The 15,657-nt window shown below is 45.3% G+C and overlaps 1 protein-coding gene across 9 annotated transcripts in view; it reads left to right on the forward strand.

The window, feature by feature from the left end:
- Nucleotides 1–15,657, forward strand: part of LOXL2 (lysyl oxidase like 2) — a 64,534-nt gene that overhangs the window by 9,751 nt on the left and 39,126 nt on the right. For 7 of the 9 annotated variants that reach the window (XR_010886573.1, XR_010886572.1, XR_010886574.1 and 4 more), the window contains exons 7-9: nt 873–989; nt 11,029–11,471; nt 13,149–13,324. Coding sequence is in view for 6 of the 9 variants with exons in the window: in XM_067312562.1 (XP_067168663.1) it covers nt 11,108–11,471; nt 13,149–13,324 (540 nt within the window). In the remaining 3 variants the exon portion in view is untranslated. The remainder of the gene's footprint in view (nt 1–872; nt 990–11,028; nt 11,472–13,148; nt 13,325–15,657) is intronic. The other 2 variants (XM_067312563.1, XM_067312559.1) reach the window with 2 other exon arrangements.

The following is a 15,657-nucleotide window of genomic DNA, read 5'->3' on the forward strand; positions in this document are numbered from 1 at the left end:
CAGATCCGTGTTACTATTTCACTGCTAGTTGTTCACACTACAGATGCTCTGAGTTTTCTCAGTTCTTGCAGTTTAGGCTGAGATCTGAGGGCCTAGCCTAGGCCATTTCATAAACCTCCAAATGTTGACTTGCGTTGCAAAGCCTCTTTTTTTTAAGCGTATACATTGTGTTGAAGGGGGGTAAGTCTGAGATGCTTCCTCGCTAAGTCTTTTTAGTGCTTTTGGCACAGCAGAGATTTTCTTTTTAATGCAGAGGAATTGTTTTTAGTATCTGGTTAGTCCTCAGGACATCGAAGACTATGGAGTAACTCTTGCTGCAGATCTACATGGTTTTTAAGTATCTGCCTTGATTTGATCTGCTGTAGTTATGCATCTCAAGACTACCGGGCAGTTGAAAAAGCAGTTGCTGGATGCTGAAGGGTTAAGGTGGATGGAACCTGCTCCGATAGCTGTGGAGATGGCATGCTGCAAACTTGCATATAAGCCATCGAAAGGGAAGTCTGAAGATGCTGGGGTAAAAGGCCCAGCACTGTGAGGCTCTGAATCAAGTCAGGGTGCCTAAAAACTGCCGTGATCCCATTGTATGATTTAACAGCGGTGCTGAGGTAATTGTGCATGTTCATCCTCTAGGAACTTTATGAGAAACCACTCTTGTTCCTAGCTCACCTCCTTCCTTGCAGCCCGGGTTAACTTTTCCCCCCATTTGTTTTTGGTTTGCAGTGCTTCTGCTCAGATTACAAGACAAGCCCATGATATCACCCGCTATGAGCTGAGGCTGAAGGGGCTGGGTCTTGGGAGGGGTTTGCTTGGCTAACTCTAGTGAAATTTGCCAGGAAGCAGCAGCTTCTTGCAGCGTATTTCTCTGGCTGCAGGGTATTTTCCAGTGCAGAGGGGACCACTCGGACGGCGCGCTCAGCCCAGAAGAAGGAACTTCATGAAGCACGACAAGGCAGAGGTCACCCCCAGCACAGCCTACCACTAACTCCAAGGTAAATGCGGTCCTGCCGAGACTGCGAGGCAGAGCAGTGGCGTTACTGCTAGGGAAGAAGGGGCTGATGAGTTAGTTGAAACTTTTCTAAGCCTCTCTTGCTTCAGGGCTGAAAGTTTGATCTCACTTCTTTCCTTTTCTCTTTGAACATCTTTTCTCTTTCTACCATCGATATGTTATTAAGCATGTATATTTAGACCTGGGAAGGCAGTAGATGATTCTTGTATCCTCCCCCCTCCCTGGAGACTTGATTTGGCAGGATGGGATGACACAGATATGCAGTGTCACTTTGCAAAGATGTTGCGACGTGGTTAAAGATTTTCTCCCTTTGCTTGCTTTCAGGCATGTACTAATGGTGTAGAAAAGACATGTTGCAAACTGTCTACAAGCTGAGGCAGTGTGTATTCTGTAAGGTTATTAGCATACGCTTGATTTAGACCAGAAAGCTACAGTACATGCCACAAACATTGTGTAAATGTTACTAGCTAAACTTCATAAGCAGTTTAAATTATCCTCCCTGAATAAATGTGCCCTTTCAGAGGAAAACGCTTCAGAGCAGATGTTTCCCATCGGCAGAAAGTGTAAGAGAGATCTGTCCCTGGTTAAGAAACTGCTTTCTGTTATGATGCTTAAATTCTCTTAAATCTGAAGTGATGCACTGCCCTTTTGCAAAGCAGTCTTCAGCCTAGCGGCAGTTTTCATTAGTTAAGCTGTTTTATCATGTAGCAATCACAGAAGCGTTCAGGATGGCTTCAGGATGTGCAGCAGCATCTGCCTAAAAAGTTGCAGCACTGAAACATGGGACTGCTTTCTGGAATGAATGTAGCCCAGGTTGAGTTCTAATTCTTAAGTGTGCCTATAGATAACTACCATCTTTTGGATCAACTGTTGCTGTTTAGCTTTGAGCAGGTGTTATGGTGTGCAGATAGAGAAAGATCTTATAGAAGAGAAAGAAAACTAGTTAGCATCTCTATAATCAGCTTATAAAGATGACATTGCATTGCTTTCAAACATGTACCTAATAGGGGCTGAAAATAACTTGCTTTAGGGTTCCTACATGCCACTATCATTTCATCTATATTGAACCACCCACAGTGGTGGAATTTCCTCATTTGGAAGCTAGAGAGCAGTTAGAAAACATAAAATGAAAAATTAGCATGAGCTACTGTAATAGTGGAGCACGCAGGGAGGAAACCACATCTTTAGCATAGTATGCTGGATGGCTATTGCTGCAGAAACGAATTTCGTATGAGCTCAGTTCTAAGTGCATGGTGATGTTGGAATGCACCCCCAAAAGCGCTTATTTATATGAAGTTTAATACTTCAGTCAGGTGGTGCTGAGGTTTGGGATAACTCTTAAGATCATCTACTAACCAGTCAAATCCAATGTGGTGTTTTCTGAGCGCTGGGGTGGGAATGCAGAGATGAGGTCTTCAGGAAAACCTTCAAGATAATTTAGTAGTTTGGAAAAACCACCAAGATTGAAGGGAGTCTTGATGATTTAGTAGAGGGCAATGCCTTTCTTGTCAACAGGGTGATTTAATGGAAAAGCCATGCGTTTTGCTGAAAGCGCTATCCCTTTGCAAGTTAAGCAGAGGTGTGAGAATATATGCTTAGTAATGTCCTCTAGATGCTTTTCAGTAGTTTGACTCCAAAGTTGTCTTTACTTCGTTGCACCACTAACTTTTCCTCTGTTTGTTTTTTTTGTTTCTTGCTTTTTGTTTGTTTGTTTTTTTAACCTGCTATCCTTTCTCCTCCTGAACTGTTTCATAAAATCCTTGATACTGTTTAAAAACACAATAATGTTCCTTCTTGGAGATGGCTACTCCAGTGGATGGAATGATTTAACGGATCATCAGTCTGTTGCTTTGTAAAGCACTTTCTCTGGAATGCTTTGGGAGCGTGTGAATGTAGATACATATTTACTGTAAATGTGTGCAAACATTGAGGAAAATCCCAGTCCTAATCTGTTGTAATGCTGATGGAGGTTTTATGCTATCTCAAGGGAGAGTAAACTCAGGATGTGACTAGAGGACTGAATATCAGTAAAATGGGAGCGTGGACACAGGTTGACTTCAGAACAGCAGGTTGTTACCCCCGTCCTGTGTCTGCCCTCCTGTGGGTTAGGCTGTATTAAGACAGCGTTACGCACAGCAGGGGCATGGCAGGGGGAGGGAGCTTTTTCTTAGAGGGTATCTACTGTTTGCTAATGCTCTTCAAACTCAGGACGTGCACATGTGTGCTCTGGTGCTGTGAATCTGTGTGTGTCAGCTGTGGATTTGAATGCGGTACCTTGCTGTAGGGTCTTTATTCATGAACTGATTGCCTATGCTTAAGGAAAAGAGGAATTGAATCTTGTAGCTCCAGCTGCCACTGCTGCTTTTGTTCATCATAATTGCATCCACTAGCTGTAAATTAAAGAATTTAATACTACTAGGTTCAAAAAATCTTTTTTTTTTCTGCTTAATTGTCTTGGAAGTAAATTTGGGAATAAGGTCTGTTTCCTATTAAGAGTGCAGCACAAGGTCTGTGCAACAGCCAGCTGGTGCTGGCCAGGAGCCTGAGAATTGTCATGATTCACCTCTCTATTTGTCTTCGTTCTTCATTACCGGGCAAAGGGAGGAGATAAGACAAATTAAGATCTCTTGCCAAAATGGAGCATATTTGAATTGGAACTACGACATGGAGAGAAAATACTGCATGTGTCCATCTGATCTACAGGCACGTTTTATCTTTCTAAGGTAAATCAATGCCTCAAAGGGCTAAAACTGAAAGCAAACATCAGTCGCTTCAGTTGAAGAAGCAGGTCTTTGGAGAGACCACAGCCTGGATTTAGAAGCTGTAAGAAACCTTCAGCTGGCCCCTCTCAGTTGAAACATGCTGACCATGGACCAAGGTGTTTGTGCCTGCAACCATTGCTGTGTCCATGCAGCTTTGGAGAGCAGCATATTTCTAAAGGTTGGATCTCAAAGATCTAATCAAATAATCGTGCAAAGGGCTTTGGTTAGGTAACTTCAGTAAACACTGATTTTTCTGTAGTGGACCTGTAGCTGTCTTTTAAAAAAACAAAAGCAAAGTGCCTTTTCTTTCCTACTTTCCTATCTAGCATCTTTGGCCATTGGAGTTTCTCTTCTTGAATATAATTTCTCTATCAAGTAATGGCAAGCAATATGTGTTCCTGGGCTACATGCATGCTTTTTGTTGGCTCTTCAAAGAGATGTCTATTGTAGGAGAATACATTTATCCCCATCTCAGCTGGCAAACACGCCAAACTGTTTTCTGTTCCATGTAGTGCATATTTCAGTAAGTCAGTAGCTTTCTAGGAGGAAAAAAATTGTGCGTGTGCGTATGTATATATGTATGTATGTTTGAATGTGAAGGAGAGGCTAGAAGGTTCTTAAGATACTATTAATCTCGTTTCTCTCTTGAGTGAGATCTCGTGAGATGACGGTGTCTGTTCACACAGTCTGCAGCAATCTGGTAATCTGTGTTAAATTGGCTACTAATTGACAGCAGAGCTCTGCCTGCTGCCCCTGTGCCCCCTCTGGAGTCTAGGGGGACACGCTTTGGTTTGCAGGGAAGATAGGCAAGGAATATCGCAGTGGTCAGTTCAGGCTCAGCTGGTGGGCAGTGGCCAGTGAAGCTGTGGCAGCTCTAGAGCTTCAGATTGCACAAGCTTTACCTCTGCTCCCAGAGGGCTTAGTGGGACTTTGTTCTCTCCTTCCCTGCAGCATCCCGGCAAAGCGGAAGAGGCAAACTACACTTGTTAGCTTCCCTGATGTAAGCGACTCTATTTGCTACCAGTTGCCCTTGGACAGTTTGTAGTAATCTGAGATCTGCTTTCTTAAGGTAGCTCCGAGCTTCCTGATAGCAGGTTTTTGTTCCTCATCAGCAACAGCTGTCTGAAGTGGCTTACAAAAGTCCTGTGCTAATCGGAGACCTCCAGGAAGCCCGAGCGAAAGGGCTGAGCAAATAGAAACAACCCAGTGGCACTGGCTAACATGCATTGGTTCTTTTCATCTCAACCATAAAGAGGAATTTGGAGAAAAAGCGCGTTCCTCTGTGCGATGACTAGCTGATTGTATTGCTTTCCTTCAGGCTTGCAGAGTCTCTGGATTTGTGACACATCAGAATGTTTTCAGCTTCCACCTGTAGCACGCTCTTTGTATTGCCTGTCCTTTGCCTCCCCTCTCCTGAAAGCGGCTGTGTGCTGACACCAGAAGGGGCTCACGTGACCCTTCTAGCGTAGCAGAATGTCAGCTCTTCCCTGAGGAGGCCATCCCATGGTCAGTGAACATAGTACCCTGGTTTTATTGCTATCTAGCCCATTCTGCTCTGCTCCAAGACAGGCTCAGTTAGGCTTACGTCATTCTGAGCGATGTTTGGGGATCTCTAGGAAGAGAGTTAGCAGTGCTGGTGATTTTCTGGTGTCCCCAGTCAATGCTTCCCTGCCATGCAGTGGGATGTGGAGTTTCATGAGGAGCATACGGTCTTCTCCGGAGCTCCTTAACCCCTGGGATAAGTACTGATCTCAAGTTGCTCCTCTAGCTAATGGGGCTCTGCTGCAAATTTGGGGGCTTTGCCATTGGTTGGTATATCTGGCCCTACCAGTGACCTTTGTGTCTTAGTGTTTTTGGGTCTGTCAATAATATGCAGCCGATGGAGCTTCAGCGATGTTACTGAAGGGGCTGGTGTGGATGAGCAGACTCTGATTCACGGCCTGCCTTGGGATTATAGTCATGGGGGCTTATCTACGAAAGCGTTAGCCCTGGTGCCCGAGGCGGAGATGAGCCTCTTGAACAGCAGCAGGATGTATATCTGAGCCTTGGCCCTTGCTGAAGCGAAGGGTAATGTTCCCATTAGCTTTAGCAGCGCTGGAGAGCGGCCCAGCGTGGAAGCGTCGCTGTGCTGGCTGGAGCAGCGCTCGCGCAGTAGCGGGAAAGCGCTGCCGCCGCCGCCGCCGCGTTCCTGCGCTCGCTGCGGGGTGTGCGAGCGTGCCTGAGGAATGCGCTTTGGGCAGCGGGGCGTGGAGTTGAAAGTGCGGATCGTACAACTCGTGTGATACCGTTTCAAGCGGCTGAATAACAACTGTTGGTGCTCCTGGCTGGGACCCAGACGTGCCAACAGTGCTCCGAGTGCTAATTGTTTCTTCCTCCTGATGGATGCCCCGTGTCATGCAAGCCAAGTAGAGCATTGCTGGAGCTACGGGCACAAAGGACTCAAATCAACCGCTCCAGACTTTCCTTTTGTTGTCCGGATAAGGAGGGAAGCAGGAAAGCTGGTGTTTTGTGTCTTGTCTGAGTTGATCTATTGTTTGGATGATTTGGTAAAATTAAAAAAGGGATCCTTGCTGGTAGGAGTAGGCTTTTGATATGGGGAGGTGAATGCCCTATTAGTTTCACCTAGTGAATTCTCTGAAGAAATAAAAGCTCAATATTATTTTGAAATTGAATTGTTGCGCGTTTCCCTGTGAGCCTGTGTGCCCATCTGTTCCTTTCAAGACTTAAGACTGGAGTCATGAAAAGGGCTGAGTCAGCAGCTTGCAGGCACATGCCCTAAATCACAAGTTAATGCAAAGATGGAGAGTAATCTTATAGCCTGAAGCACAGGACAGAGAGCCAGAAGACCTGCAGTATTTTCCTGGCTTCTCCATTGAATTCATTGAATAAGTTTTTAATGTTCTGTCTTGGATTCTCTTGAATGGAGAGACCATAATATGCACTTCTAGGCTTATGTCATTATTAAGTCTGGAGGCCATTAAAGAAAGGATACAGGAGGAGGAATGAGCCCTAGAATAGAGGGAATAGCCAGCATAAATGAAATGTCTTGCAAATCTAAGCCTAGGTTTGTTTTTAGGGAGTTCAGCATGTGCAGTTCCCTTTGAGACTTGGGGAAAACACATGTCCAGATCTCAAGCATAGCAGCAGATGAGTGTGTTTATCTAAATATTTTCCTTAATAAGTGTTGTTGTTGTGGCTTATGATGCCACCATAAGTCTGTGTGTGCAGCTGGCTCCTATCTGATACAGACTGTCCATGGTTGTTTCTTTAAATGTCCCGAAGTGGATCTGTCACCAAGTCCTCAGTGTTTCTGCTCCGGAGCAGTGACAATTTTCTTCGATTCAGGTGCAGTACAACTAGCGTCTTGTAGCTAAGAAGAGGGATTGCAGGAGGAGCTGGGAAAGAATAAGTCCAGAACTCGCGTGGCTGTTTGGTGCTATGATGTGAAGGAAGTTGTACAACACTTTCTGGGATGCCAACTGCCTGTGTTCAGATTCCACTGGCTTCTGCTTCTCCTGACATGGTGAATATTAGTCTGAACAGTTTCTCTTAAGTACCTTGAGAAACAAGGCCTCTGGGTGTGTAGGGCTTTACTTCTGGGGTACTGCAGGCCCTGTGAAAGCTTTGGCTCCTAATGGTTGAATGTGTGACTGTTTCGGAGCGGATGGTGACGTGACCTGAAGGAAAAGCAGGCTGTGGTTGCTAGTACACGCTGCGGTGTTGCCCCGTGAGGCATATGGGAGTGCTGCTGCTCTGCTCTTCTGGAGGTTCCTTTGAGATTCACTTCTGCAGGTGGAATTGGGCTAGAATGGGGATCCGCAGATGTTTTTCCAGTCCCTTTTCCAGAGGCCCTGTAGGAGCCTTAACTGATCCTTGGAGGATCCTGACAAAGAGAGATGAGGCAGGATGCTGTATTACCTAAGCGTGAAACCCGTGTGCCCCGAGTCCTTCTCCTTGGCGAAGGTTCAGGGTTCATATAGGCTTGTTAAAATACTTTTTTGCTAGTCCAACTTCCCTCCGCCGAGCAATTGGCTCTCGGGGAATCTTATCCTCCCTCACCCGGTTTTCATTAAGTTCTATGGTAAACGATGTTTTTCCTGCTCTCGCACGACTCCCAAAGTCTCTAAGCTTTTGGGGAGCAAAAGCAAAGCAGCCTGCGGTTGCCGTTGGGAGTATGGGGCTCCTGGGTTGCCTGACCCGGCAATTTTTTTTATTATTTTTTAGGCTCTGGCATCTTGCAGTGGTCTGTCTGCTTTATTAATTAACACTTCAGGGAGCTCAGCTGGTAACTATTACATCCTGCCTCTGAACGGTTTCCCCAGATTCTTGTGTCTTTTGGCTGAAGCCCTGCAGTAAAATGACCCAAGAGCTTTGGTCTGGATAGAAAGCAGTCCTGGAGAGCGGAGTTACGCGGCTCTTAGCTCCTCCTTGGCCTCTGATTGTGAAAGACCCCTATTAACCTGAGAGCAGAGGTGCCAAGGCAAACAGTGACCAGTGGTAAAAGAGGGATAAGTGAAACATGCTGACCTGCTGGTTACAGGCTATTTGTTGGTCCTTTCCTTCTGCAAAGTACTCCTGTTTAGTTTATTACTGAGCTTACTGGAGTATCATAAGCAAAACTGTAACCTAGAGGGGATTTGGTCCTGTTCTGTTAATTATGGTGACATGCCATCTCATCTCTTGGGAGCTAGAGGTCTTTCGAGACTTGACTTTAAGGCTACTCACCGCAGGTTATCTGGCTTTGCCTCCTGAAATGTCCGTCACAGGGCTGCCTGCTGCACAGCAAGACCATCCAGACCCTTCAGAAGGTCCCAGCAACATGTAAACACGGGGCACTGCATTCTTGTATGCGTGCGACAGCCATGGGAAAGCTGTAACGGTTTATTTAGAAACCCAGATTGTGTGTCTTTAGCTAAAACAGGGCCTTGCTACCCCTCATCTTAGTTTTTGGAGAAAGATTGTTTCAGTCCAGCTTTGTTTTTTACTAATATTTGCTCAGGCTTATTAAATCCAAAAGCCAATTTGTGCAGTAGCAGGAGACAAACTACTAAATAAAATGAATTAGGTCAAAACAGATGTTTAAAGAAGATCAGAACTGGAAACCAGATTTTCTGAAGTCCAGTAGTCCTCTGCTGGATTCAAGTTTCTATCCTCTGTCTCCCTGCACAGAGGAGTCGTGGTCTTAATGCCTGCTGCTCCTGCCTCTGTTTGGGAGAGGCTGCACTCCGTCTTTTTTCCCCCTTCAGTGTTTTTGACTTGCAACTAATGTACGTTGTTCTTCCCTGACTACAGGGGGTACTTGTATTTTTTTTATTTTTTTATACTATTCACAGCAATCGCTCAGCCCAGAGGATAAACACATGGGCAAAAAAAACATCTTGTTTCTGTGAAAAACATTGTAAGTGGTTTCTTGTGAAATCCATGCTGGTAGGTGTTGAAGTCAGGCATGTCTGACTAGTATGAATATGTCTTTACTCAGGAGCCTTTAATTTTTATAAAACACATGTATCCTGCCCTGTCAACTGCGTTTTCTTTGGGAAATCCCCTTTGCTGCTGGAGGCGAGCAGCCTAGTGAAAGCAATTGTACTTCCTTCCTCTCTTCCCCTCCAACTCTGACCTGCAAAATTTCTAAAAATACTTCTGTTTCCATGCTAGTATTTCTTAGAGTGCCTTATGAAAACTTACAAATCTCAATCTGGTGAAACTGCTGTGAGAGTCCCTGGCTCCTCCTGGCTCCTTGAAACCAAGTTTTTACTCAAAAACAAGACTCTCAAGAATTTTCTGCCCATATTTTTCCATCTTTCCTACCCCCTTGGTGTAGTTAGATCTCTCATTGAGTCCCACCTTACTTTTCCTGTTCCCTTCCCTGATATGCAATGATAGACTTTTAACCCACGTGGTTCTACTTCATACATGTGGCTCTTAGGCAGATGCCTTTCCATCCGCAGGTCTCAAAGCACTTTAGGAGGAAGTTCACTCTCATCAGCCCTGTTTAACCCAGGTGAAATTGAGGCACAGCAGTGGAAGTGATTTACCTGAGGTTGCACAGCGTGTCAGCATCAGAGCTGAGCTTTGACCTGATGTCTCCTGAACTTCAGACTAATTGCCTGGGGTTTGTGATGCATCTCCTCTCTACCTTGAAAAGCTGCTTAATGCATTTCGCTGTGCCTTCACATGCGTATGTCATCTTCTCGTCACTTTTTTGGGATGGCTAAGACCTAGCAAAAGTACTGGAAGATTTTTGCTTCTAGACATCTGTTTTCAGAGCCAAATCTCTCCCCCCACCTCCCCTTTGGTGGTTGCCAGGAAATAATGGAGCTTTAAAGAGCTGGGGAGCTTTTTCCCCACTGTGCTCTGGCATTGCTTCACTTGGAAACTATTCAACCGTTAACCCTGCCATGTGCGACTTGACCGCTCCACGTGCTGGGTGCCTGAATGAAGGTGGGGAGTATGTGAGTGAGAAGGGGCGGAAAATGATCAAACACTGAACTCTATACAACATTTGGATGAAGTTCCTTTAATGAGCCAGAAAGTTTCCAGTTCATACCTTAACTGACTAGGTTATAGAAGGATGTAGCAGTTGTGCGACTGGTGAGTCTCTGTCTGGACTTAGCAACTGAAGGCTGAAGAGCAGTTAGCATTCGCCAGACAAGGTTAGACAAAACTACTTCTGCCAGCGTGTCTGCGTACGGTAACGTACATCCATTCTGTACAGACACAACCAGGCGTGCAGTAACGGAAACAAGCCCTCTATCATCATCCTGGGAGAACAGACTTCAATATAAACCTCTCTTCTGACCATGTTAAAATACATTTCATTTTCCTTCTGGTTTTCCATTGTTGAAATGATGAATTTGGCTCCCTTGTCAAGGGGTGTGTGGGAGAAACGTAGTTCAGTCCTGTCCTGGTAGGATTTGAACCTAGGTTGGTCAAAGCCTGCTAGAGGCACTGAACTACTGGATTTTCAAAGGAGCAGGAAAATGCTACTGCTAGCACTTGCAACTTGTGGAATTTTGCCCTGGAAAAAATACTTTCCAGCCAAAACTGTTTGGCAAGTTGGCCCAAACTTGCAAATGGTTTTTGTGGGTATTTTTTTTTTTTCAGTTTGTTCTTCCACCCCACAAAATATAATTTTCTTGACTTTGTTTTTTACAGGCAGCTTTGGATGTAGTCTCTTCCATAGCTTTATCCTCTGCTGAAGCAAGATATATAAAGTCCATGTCATTACCAAGCCTTACGCAAACTTTCCTTTCGTTTCAGGACAGCCACGCAGTACCTACCTGCACTGATTGGCAGCTGCTAGCAGAGGATTTGGCTCTGAGAACTGTGAGCACTGAAAATGGAAAGATTCCTGGGTTTTAACCATAACCACTGTTTCATCACGCTGTTCTTCTTCACCTCCCTGAGCCCGCTGGGCCTTGCCCAGTACGAACACTGGCCCTACCTCCCCGGTTACCCTGAGCCACCCCCACAAGTGTACCAGACCCCTCAGAGGCCAGCAAACATTCCCAAGATCCAGCTGCGGCTGGCAGGGCAGAAAAGAAAACACAATGAAGGCCGAGTGGAGGTGTTTTACAATGGCGAGTGGGGCACAGTGTGTGATGATGACTTCTCCATCCATGCTGCTCATGTGGTTTGCAGGGAGCTGGGCTACGTGGAGGCTGTGTCCTGGCTACCAAGCTCAAAGTATGGAAAAGGAGAAGGTAAGGAAACTCCAGAGCAATAACATTGTACTAGCTGTCTTCAGCTCCCAATAATTCTTGATCTGTCGATTAAATTTCGGAAGTAGTGATATTTCCTACAAATGTAACAGAAATAGGTGCGTGGCAAAGCAGAAGCTCGTTATGTCGGTGTCCCATTAGGTTAAACAGTTTAAATAATAGGTGTTTGCTTGTTTTGACTGAAACAAGCCAAGGAATGATCAGAGCCGAAGGGGCAGATCTCATTGTGCAAACTCTGGCAGGGGATGTTTGGGAGCAGCCGGTGGCGGATGAGCATAGCAGGCTCTTCCGCAGCGAGGTGCGGATAGGCAGGAGGGGAGCTGCACCCACAAACATAACTTGTTGATTGTTCCTTTCCCTATTCTTCCGTGGCCTTGCAGTGAGCCAAATACGGCCTCTGATGGCTCCTTCCTCCTGTCTTTTATTTCTCTGAACTGTTTAGGCTCCAAGTGGACCGCCTATACAATGCTATAGAAATCATATATTTTTTTTTTCCTGTTAGCCTCTCTAGGAACATGTGCATCCTATTGTGCAATACAGATTAGCCTATAAAATCCCAAAGGAGCATGCATGCTTCGTGTCCTGTATAGGGTTACATTTATAGTAATCCTTTGGGGCACTCTCGGGCTGGTTGTGGTGGGGAAGAGCTCTTCACTCACCAAACTGAGCATGTCCTTTCTTTCTTGGTCTTTGAAATTGTATGCGATGGTCGTGTGGGCAATCAGACTACACCTCATCACATCTTGTGCCCAAATATATGTTGAATAAAGACTTGGAAAGTTGAATGTTTGTTTGTTATAGGTAGCAATGAATTATTAAAATCATATTGCTTGAGGTAGAATAGCTCTGTGAGAGTATGTAGCTTTCTGACCTCAATAGATGCATTTAATTGTCTTTCTTGATATGCTGTTAGTTAAATGTTGGCCTACTCGGAATTTTTCTTCAAAGGTTAAAGACTGGCACACTGTTGATGTAACCCATGGACTGATTAATTCCACTACAGCAGGGATAAATGTGCTGCCTTTCTGTTACTTAGCACCACTCGTTAGTGCTCACACCTATAAACCTGCCCGTAAAAGAGCAAACAGGCCTTAACATTGACTCGACTGAAATGTGAAACCTTGAATGTTGTCCCAAACTGTGGATTTTGGCTCTTGGAGTAGAGGAGGAGATTTCCAAGAGAGAGAGAGGTTGTGACATTTGAAAATAAACCAGAAACATATTGCCACGTGATTTAATGGGAGTGTTCTCTGCACTCCAGGATAGTGCTGGATAAATCCTGATGCAGAGAGCCCATGCCGTGGGGAATCATGCCCTCCTCAAATGATAGAGCCAGGGTTCGCAGGAGTTCTTCCTGCCCTGCTGTTCGGGGAGCCCAGAGAGGGCTGGCAGATCCATCATCTGGTGATTAATCAACCAAACATGTTAGAGCTGCTAGTACGAAGCTGGGGCAGCCAAGGGAAACAGCTCTGATTTTTCTTAGAGTAATGGATCTGAAGGTCAGGCAGTTCTTTATATCCAAAGGACATGTTGTTCTACAGAGATGCAAAGGAGGACAATTAATTAGGACAGCACCATCGCTTGCTTTTCTACCAGTTATCAACGTAATCGAGATCTACCATCTCTGTGAATCTCAGTTTTGCTTTCTTTCCCCTTCAGGGAGAATTTGGATGGACAATGTCCACTGTAATGGCAAGGAGACCACGCTGGCAGCCTGCACTTCCAACGGCTGGGGAGTGACCGACTGCAAGCACACTGAAGACGTGGGAGTGGTCTGCAGTGAAAAGAGAATCCCTGGCTTCAAGTTTGACAACTCACTGCTTAATCAAATAGAGGTAAATGTAGTTAAAACCACAAGCTACTGAGCCAGAGCCTACTGAAGACGGGGAAGTCTGCCACTGTACATCAGAGGTTATCTCAGCTGCATGCTGTGGTTAAAACAAACTCCTGACAACACCTTTAGATGCTGGCTAAAGATGCAACTTTCAGATCTGGATTTCAGCTGTTCACAGCATTATTTATCTAGTAAAAATGTAACGGGATTTTTTTACAGCATGGGAATAAGTAAGGAAAAAATACATTACTTTCCTTTTTCACAACAAATTAGCAGAATTGAAAACTGGTTTAGTATTTTGAAGAATGAACTTGGAGAGTCAGGATACATAGACCTTGGACCTAGGTGACTTTGTTGGTTTATAGTACTGAATTACTGCGTTCTCTTTCCCCTGATGCTTCCCCTTGGGTGCAGGGGGCAATTTGAAAAGCTCTGGCCTAACAGTGGGCTGGCAGCTAGGGTTGGATTTGGAGGTAAATTGGGTTTACAACCACAGGCTGAAACAGATTTACAAGGAAAGATATAAAGAGATTTTCGCACAGTTTAGCTAAGTGGTGATGAAATGGCTGTGATACCTGTGTGGCAATATCCAAGGGAATGGGGGATTAGCACTAGAAATGAATAAATGAAACTGAGCAAAGGAAAATGTAGGCTGGGCGCTGGGGGAAAGGTTCTGCATTGTGAGCTTAGACTGCTAGACTGAGGTTTAGACTCCTGGGGAAATGACAGCAGCAAGATGCTTGAATCACTTTCCGACTAGACTTGTTAGATTACTGCAAAGTCGAGATCTGGGGGGAATGCTGGATGGAAAGAAGTTGGGCTTGAAGTCTTCAAAGGAAAAAATGTGTTTGCTCCTTCAGCTTTCAGGGTGGAAAGTCTTCGTGGTGACTCAGCTAAAATGTCCCTTGTTTCGGATGCTATGGTGTTTCACTGTGCAAATTCAGTGGTTGCCCTTGGTTAAAATTTACCAGAAGATCCTATCCACTTACCGCAGACAAATCTTATTTTAAGCAGAAAGGGAATCCAGGATGTATCACATACCACAGTGTGGTTTCCATGGCTGAATGCTGGCTTTGTTCACGACCTGATACAATGGATCTTGAAAGCAGAATTATTCAAATAGCTACTCCATAGCCACCAGCTTATAAAGGATCTCTCTGCATTTTCTTCATTGCCCTGCTGAGGTGTTAGGAAGAACACTGTATGTGTGAGCAGGCAGCGTTTGGCGCTCTCGAGGAAGGCTCCCGTGCAAGGGTACAGATGTGTAGGATATGAGGGCAGAAGCCTTGCTTGCCTTGACCTTGCTTCACTTGGCCAAGGAGGGAAGGGGGAGACCTTGCAGAGGGATCCCAAACTGCCTGGGTCAATGGCCCTGTTGTTGCGTGGGGAAGGAGGCGAGATCATGGAACATCAGCGATGGCTTTGGCAGATGCTGACTTCCCCACAGCCACAGTGAATCCTCAGAGCAGAGGACTGGAAGAAAAGATGCTTTAGTCTAGACAGAGGACACATTACTCTGAGATGCTTCAGATGTTAATCATAAAAACTTCGGAGGGCTCTGCTTTTCCGTTAGCTAAGCACTGGAGTTTGACTAATGAGTTGAACACATTGGGTAATTGAGGACTAGCTTGTGCTGATGCTGTGTGGGTGTTTAGGCTTCATGTATGAAAAGTAAAATGAGTCATGAGATCGAAACAGTTCACATGGTAGAAGCATGAGTCACCAACAGGATCTCTCAGGAGAAATAGATGTGGGATAAGCTATATTCCCCATGTCCTGGCAGCTCTTGGGAGCTGGGTATGGATGAAAGCATCCACACGACATTACAAGCAGCAGCATTCCCAGCAATTGCCAAGGGGCACTGGTGACTAATGGACATTGAACTGATGCAACAAAAAACGAAGAATAGCTTTGTTTTTAAGTACCTACAGTAAGCTGAGAGTCGCCAGCCTGGCTCGCCTGTAAGAGTTGGCAGGAAATAGTGTTGTATTTTCTGGGCCCATGGGTTTTCTGGGCCATCACCACTCCCAGCTCTATGTGCCCATGGGTTTAGTGTTAACGTGGCACTGGGGTTTCATTGTGAGCAGGCACAGTGTTAGTACCGCAGCAGAGAAGGGTGAACAGAGCAAAGAGTGCTAGCTGGCTTTCTGCGGAATGGAAATTGCTGGTATTTGCACCCAGATACAGAGCTTCTCAGGCAGAATGGTTTTCCCTCACGTCAGTGCAATGTCGTTACCTGTCTCCTAGCAAGACGTAGCCTCTGAGATGAATCTGATTATCGCTTGTCTGGGCTTTTAGAGGCTTGACTAAGGGGGAATAATTTCTGTCCTTTGT

Source organism: Apteryx mantelli, chromosome 29 (assembly GCF_036417845.1).
Source record: "Apteryx mantelli isolate bAptMan1 chromosome 29, bAptMan1.hap1, whole genome shotgun sequence".
Taxonomy (NCBI): Eukaryota; Metazoa; Chordata; class Aves; order Apterygiformes; family Apterygidae; genus Apteryx; species Apteryx mantelli.